This window comes from Etheostoma cragini, chromosome 15 (assembly GCF_013103735.1).
Source record: "Etheostoma cragini isolate CJK2018 chromosome 15, CSU_Ecrag_1.0, whole genome shotgun sequence".
Taxonomy (NCBI): domain Eukaryota; kingdom Metazoa; phylum Chordata; class Actinopteri; order Perciformes; family Percidae; genus Etheostoma; species Etheostoma cragini.
In genome coordinates this window covers 3,709,634-3,716,643 of record NC_048421.1, presented here as the reverse complement: position 1 = coordinate 3,716,643, position 7,010 = coordinate 3,709,634, and the positions used below count along the sequence as shown (strand labels likewise).

At 43.7% G+C, this 7,010-nt stretch overlaps 1 protein-coding gene across 5 annotated transcripts in view; it reads left to right on the top strand.

The window, feature by feature from the left end:
• Positions 1-646: 646 nt before the first annotated feature.
• tnrc18 (trinucleotide repeat containing 18) overlaps positions 647-7,010 on the top strand; it is a 50,016-nt gene continuing 43,652 nt past the window's right edge. For 2 of the 5 annotated variants that reach the window (XM_034895256.1, XM_034895261.1), the window contains exons 1-2: positions 647-816; positions 2,505-2,848. In XM_034895256.1, coding sequence (XP_034751147.1) covers positions 2,641-2,848 — 208 coding nt within the window. In that variant the 5' untranslated portion in view covers positions 647-816; positions 2,505-2,640. Of the gene's footprint in view, positions 817-846; positions 1,292-1,867; positions 2,849-7,010 lie in introns of those variants that run through there. The other 3 variants (XM_034895259.1, XM_034895258.1, XM_034895257.1) reach the window with 3 other exon arrangements.

Genomic DNA, 7,010 nt, shown 5'->3' with positions numbered 1-7,010 from the left:
TGGCTTTTTATGAGTTGTATTGGGTTTGCCAATGGGAAAACAACGGCAGAATTTTGATCGCCCAGATTAAATGAAATAGTTCAATTAAACTTAATTGAATAATCTTTGGAAATTGTGAGATTATTGCTGTGCTTGATGTTTGCATTCAGGCACATTTATTTTTCTTTTGGAGCAGGGTTAATGGAATTGTAATTTACTGACTAAGGTAATTATCTACTGCTTCTTAGTGAGAATAAATAAACTAGGGACCACACTTTATTAAAAAACGAGTGCAGTAGTTTTAAGGCCTCTATACTTTCCGCTTCCCAATCTTTGAGCGTCCATTATAATTAGCGTGGAAATGGGTGGAGGGGGGGGTGGGTCGCCTTAAAACTGGCCCCCACCACCACTGAAGGAAAAGTAACCCACTGCTTGTTTTGATCACTCAGTCTTGAAGGGAGAGGGGACCTTGAAACGGCTCAACCTCTTTGCTCCATAATTGGTTTTATAGTGCTGGCGAGAGGCCAGGATGTATTTTTTTTTTTTTACAGTGGGACTTTGATTGGCATCTTGTACAACCAATCAGACAGTAGCTGTGTGAAACTCACTGGGCTGGTCTGGGGTTGGGTGGTGGTGAGGGGGAAGGGCGGGGCTTGCAAAAACAATGCTGTGTTTCATTGCCGAGGAGTTTACGGACGCGTCAGGGGCTCTCTCTCCCCCCAGTTTACCTTCGGACGAGCCTGTTATGGACTACTCCAGTTCTCTCAGCAACCTGGACCGATTTTGAGAAACGTTTGCGTTTTTAGCTCCTTCCCCCCCAAAAAATTCCACATACAAGTAAGCGGTCGGCATGTTTTTTCTAGTTTGTTTTCGCTTTTCCAGCTAAAGTGTCTGAGTTCTCGGTGTTTTAAAACATATTTGGGCTGTAAATGCGAGTAAAAAAGGGCGCGGAGGTTTTTTTACATACGACATTTTGGATTTTTAGAAACTGTTGTCGGTGTGAAAATCCCACTTTATAGACGTTTCCGTAAAGAAAGTTTTGTGTCGGTAATGGAACCGTGAAAAGTTTGAAACGTGGCTGAAATGCCGTGCTCCTCCGTACGGTACACATACCGCATGGATAACAAGGACTAGGGCACAAACTAACTCCAGTGTGTCTTTTAGAGGGTTTAGAGGCACCATTTGTGTTGTTGGTGTGTGTTTCTCTCACGAAAAAAGGTTTATTGTGATTTCTGAACGAGCCATTCGATCCCGCCCGCCTGGATATCACGAGTCGTTGCTGTAGGCTAATGTTTGCTTGCAGCCTTTGAAGGTTACCTCGACTTTTGCCTTGTTTTTAACTTAAATTCACACAACTCACATAGTTTGACTAGTGTTTATTTCCGTACAGTAAAGCCTATTAAAAAAAAAAAAAAGATAGTTCCACAACAGAAACACCTTTGTGTCCCCCTTGCCTTCGGATAAAGTCGCAATTGGTGGTGGTTGTTTTCTTAAAGTAACTTTTATTATACGTTGTGTATTTTAATATCACGCATAGCCTACAGATGTCTGCGAAAATGGTGTTGTAGGCTATCATCTGTTTTGCAAAAGGTTTAAAATCGACGTTTTAACAGATTCAAGACGCATTGCTCAGGTCGATGCTGATTAAACTGAACATCCGTGGATTCATCATTTAAATCACAGTAGCCTAGTATATCTTGACACTGTAGTTTAAACTAGGGTCCAGAAGGTGAACCGTGACGATAAGGTGGATATAACGTGAGGTTTTAGTATTTTAAACAGCCGGACTGAAGTGTTTACGGGTTCGGGTTTTGATGTCTTTCGTTGTGCAGCACCCATGTCCAAATGCGAGGTAGCCCGGACTAAATTTAAAAAAAATACAAAACACCGCTAACCCCGCTGATTAATGATGCAGGCGTTTGCAACCCTGTTTTATTTTTAACCGTTTGAAATTTATATTTGATGCGCCTCCAGTATTTATGGTGTAGCCTATTGGTTTACAGGGCCACTCGGCCCATAGCTTACATTGCCCGTTTTACGGTTTAGGAAACAGCTGGGTAATCGGAAAAGGTTGAATATACGTTGTTAAAATTTGACCGTATGCGTTTCCGTCGCCGATCCGCAGAGTGTTTTCGCGGCCGGGGCAGAGCAGCTGACCGCCGCGCTCCTGGTTGTGTTTCCTGGGAAGCGGAGCTCCCGGAGCGGCTGCCTGCTCGCTGTGCAGTGGGGGCGGAGTGCTGCTAGTTCGCTCAAATAAATCATAATATTGTAGATATAAGTTAAACCTGCATTAAGACCTGCAGTTAAGATACACCAGGAGCAACTCATAAGGTCATAGCCTACTGTCGAGCCAGCTTAATCAACGTTTAGTTTTTGAAGTGGTTTTCCAAACTGCGTCATTGCACGTATGGACCGCCTGTTCGCTGGAAAGATGATACATCCTAAAACTATCAATTCTTAACAGTGTGTTCAGTGTGCCCCATAGATTATATATCAAGCGAATGTTTTCTTGTTGTATTTTATAGGTCAGCAGCATGGCTGAAAGGGAGCCCGAATCGCCTGGAAAACTAAAGACATTATTATAGCCAGAATTGGCTTTTTCGGAATAGGAGGCCTATCCGAACGGACTTTTTCTTTTCACAACTTTCCCCTCTGTGGATAATGGATGGCAGAGATTTTGGACCTCCCCGATCCGTCCACGTACCCCCTCCGTTGTTGGCGGGGCTCGCAATGGAGTCTCACCGACTCGGAGCAGCAGCAGCAGCCAGGAGGATCCCTCCCTCGCCCGGTCACTTGAGCGCGAGTCATCCGCCGCCTCTCCACTCCGGGAAATTCTTGCCATCGGCCATTAACCTACATCCACACCACAGTAAGTGCATGCTGTTAGACTGTTTGATTTCTGTAATGCGACTCCCCCAAAAGCACAACCCTCAAATGTTTAAAAAACCTATTAACTCGAAATAACGCTGCGCAAAAATGCGTACAGCTTGCGGCTGCCCGTGTCATCATGTGCGGTCATCACTTGAATATCGCTTCGGTGTTCTTTGGGAAATGTACCCATATGTTGTTTCATAAGGAGGTGTGTTTGCCATAAAGCTGTGACAAGTTTCAAATATGAAAGTATGGGATCGTGTGAAAGATTCTCAGCCTTTGCGATGTGCAGCCTATAAGCGTAAAATTACTTGGCAGCTTGCAACACATAGCGGTAGATGTTAAGGCACAGACAGGGTTCACTGTTGAGGATGGTGGTGTGTGTGTTATTGCAGGTCGGGGTGCAGTAGTCTTGGATTGCATGTGGATCATTGCTATAAAAGCAGATTGTGGGGGGGGGGGGGGGGGGGGGGGGGGGGGGATGATCCGATACCATTTTTTTGCTTCCCGATTCTGATACCTGAACTTGCGTATTGTCCGTTACCGAGTAGCCTACTGATCCGACACCAATGTGTCATATATTTTACTATATATACAGTTATACAGTTTCAACAACTGTATAATAATATCACTGTATGGAGGTGATATGATTTCTATCTCTGTTGTAGTCTGGCTCAGGTTAAACTCTTTGTAAAACATGAACAAACACAAACAATGAAAGAGAGAGATGTTATGAACCAAGCCGATGCTCCTTAAAAGCAAACCTCCATGTGTTTGTTTACTGTGTGTGTGTGTGTGTGTGTGTGTGTGTGTGTTTGTGTGTGTGTGTGTGTGACCTGCCTTTAGTCACTGGATCATCTGCAGTATGTTACTCCCTGCTTAGCTGGTGATTTTAATTTCACTGGCCGCAAAGAGATGTCTGCTCCTGCTATTGGTAGTAGAAGCTAGAGTTGGGCAATATATCGATATTGTGATATGAGACTAGATATCATCTTAGATTTTGGATATGGTAATGTCGTAATATGGCTTAAGTGTTGTCTTTTCCTGGTTATAAAAGGCTGCATTACAGTAAAGTAATGTAATTTTCTGAACTTACCAGACTGTTGTAACTGTTCTATCAATAACTTACTGATCCACATTACTGATGATTATTTTATTTTTTTAAATCTCATTGTGTAAATATGTGGGGAAAGTATTATCGATGTTGAGGTTTTTGGTCAAAAATATATTGTGATATTTTGTTATCGCCCAGCCCTAGTAGAAGCCTTGGAAAAAACATTGTGCAAAAAACATAACATTGCATGTTTGCACACAGTTTTGTGGTCAGTCAGAGGGAAAGTCCGAGCACTCTCATCTCAGGTTAGAACCATTTGTTGTATGTGTGGGGAAGCGATTGGGCTGCTGTGCCTTTTTAGAAAGTGGAAAGTCTGACAAATGCTCTCATCGAGTTACTTACATCTGCATGAAGTCTTGTAGCTTCAGACAGATACAATTACAAGTTTCTCTGGTTTCTTTTCAGAAGTAAACCCTGGAGCTCATAATATCCTCCTGTACTTATCATTGAGCGTGGGTTCAATGCAGTACTTGTCACATGGAGCGTGAGTAACTAGGGGTCTGGTAAAGTGCGACAGTGCTCCCAGGGCAGGGCTCTGATGAATCGTTAATTTGACACACCGACAGAGCCCACACACTCAACTCGCACAAGCACATGAAGCGCTGTCAGAGATGAAATCAACGCGCAGCAGGGAGTGTTAGGATGATTGACGGGTTTAACGGGGTAAAGAGATGTGCCAGAGCGCAGTTTATTGCAGCTAGTAGAATTGATTTTTGTGGCTGTGGAATAACATGGAAATATTTGCAGGTGAAATGATCAGGTGTGTTGATTTGCAGGAAACTGTGCGAATAACATTACTGGGTAAGATGTGTCTTTGGAGCAGAGGTGTGACCGTTAGGATGATGTTCCTCTTATTTCCCCTCCTGTGGCTCAGAAACAAGCTAAAAATTGCTCGCAGTGAGTGCGCAGACTTGCTTGTGTGGAATGACTTGATGTGTAGCCTAGGGGGTTGTGAAGTGGAATTGACCCAACCACTGTTCCAGCCCAGATTGGCAGTTTAAATGCTCCTTTTTAAAACAGGATACATTATATTCTGCCCACACACTGACCTTCCCTCTCTCTGACTCTCAGCACACTCGCAGCCTTCACCCACTAAAACACACCACTGTACGATGTAGGTCATTTAACTTTATGGCACTCCTTAATATCAAATCCCCACACATTACATTAACCAAACCTCAAATGAGATCTCAGTCCCATGCTTGTAATAACACAATACAGCCTTGTTACACGATAATTACCTGGTAATTGTAAATGTTTGTAATGTTCCTGTTTAATTGCAATAAGCAGCGTGAATGCAGCGCGCAAGGACCCGGCGTGCGATCAGAAGGATCCAAGGTCGGCCTGCTGCTGTTTTTGTTTACATGTGTTTCATGGAATTCAAGACATTTGTTTTGCATCATTGTTTTTGGCTGACCTGCCAGCACACCCCTATTTCCCAGGAGTCTCCCTTATTTTCTGTTTTAGTTCAGGTTTTACAGGATTTCCACCTGACACTCTCGCTCTCTTTGTGTGTGTGTGTGTGTGTGTGTGTGTGTGTGTGTGTGTGTGTGTGTGTGTGTGTGTGTGTGTGTGTGTGTGTTCGTGCGTTACTCTGTAAAGAAGAATATCCATTAGGAAAGAACCTATTTCTATTCATTCACACAGGTTTATACAGGATCTAAACAGGATAAGGTGTGAGGTGCTGTTTATAGATGTCAAATGGCTGTAAAGGGTCCTCTTGTCTAGAGGAGGTCTGCCGGAGCCTCCATCACCAGATTGAGACCATCTGTCCTCTTTCCTCCCTCTGGCATCCGAGAGCAGCAGATGTAAGACCTGCCGAAATGTGACTGCACTGTGGAGGGAGTTTGCTATTACTGTTGTCAAAAATATTTAATTGTGAAGGGCGTGTATAATATTAAAGATTATGCACGTGATTGTGCTTTTGCACTTTCCATTTGTGCAACATTGTTAATGCTAAGCTGTAGGAAACTTAAAAAGCATCAATCCCTGTGCACCAGTTGCTTTTTTTCCCTCTGGGTGTTGAGAGCGGTCAAAATTGTAGAAGCATGCAGAAAGTGGGTGTAGGTTGACTCTCTGTTGTGCTATAACAACTAGCCATTGTTGTACATGATTCATTTAACTGTATGGAATAACCGTATGTGTTCAAGAGAACAGTTTGGAACAAGTGCATGTTTAATGAGGCAAAAATAGTGGTTGGGGAGTGGTAAGGCATCTGAACCAGCAACTTCTCTGCTCTTTTGTCTATCACACACACAAACACACACACACACACACACACACACAGTCATTTTCAGTGCTCACTAGAGAGTAGCAGAAGAGTGAAGTGAGACGCTGAGGCAAATGTAGGTGTTGTAGCGAGTGCAAAGAAGGGAAGTCAATAGATGAAAACAGCTCAAGACGAATGGAGAAGGAGAACTAAGTGGGTCCAATCCCCAAGGTGGAAAGCTATGTTTTGTTTTCAAGGGATAAGCGCTGAGGTTGTTGTTGTTTGTGTGTGCGTGTGTGAGGGGAACGGTGTAGATGGGAGGATCGAGGTCTTGTGTATAGGAATGAGAGCATGTGATTGTGCTTAGTGCAGTTAGAGCTGTGGCTTCCCCCTGGGACTCTCTGCAAAGAGAAAAGAAGAGATTTATCCTGACCACAACACATTCGCACACGTTTAGATAAATCTGGTAGCCCTTCAAATGTTCTCTCTTTCAGTCAGTCTCCCTCTCACACACACACACACGCGCACGCACATGCACATGCGTACGCGTGAGTGTTAAACATAATTCATGCAGCTTGCAGGGCAGCATGTCTTGGCCAATACCAATTTGTCTTCCACGTCCCTTGGTTGGTGTGTCTGTTTACTTTAAAATTAATGTGGTGAGTGTGTGTTTATATGTATTCAAGACAAAGACCCCTACGTATGGGTATGGGTGTGTGAGAAGATGTGGCTCGGCCACGTCCCCTCTCAGATTAATTGAATCCTTCAGGAGAGAAAACGGCCCCTTAAGAGAAAGCACAAGGCCCTGCTGCCCTGCTACAATAAACCTGTCTGAGG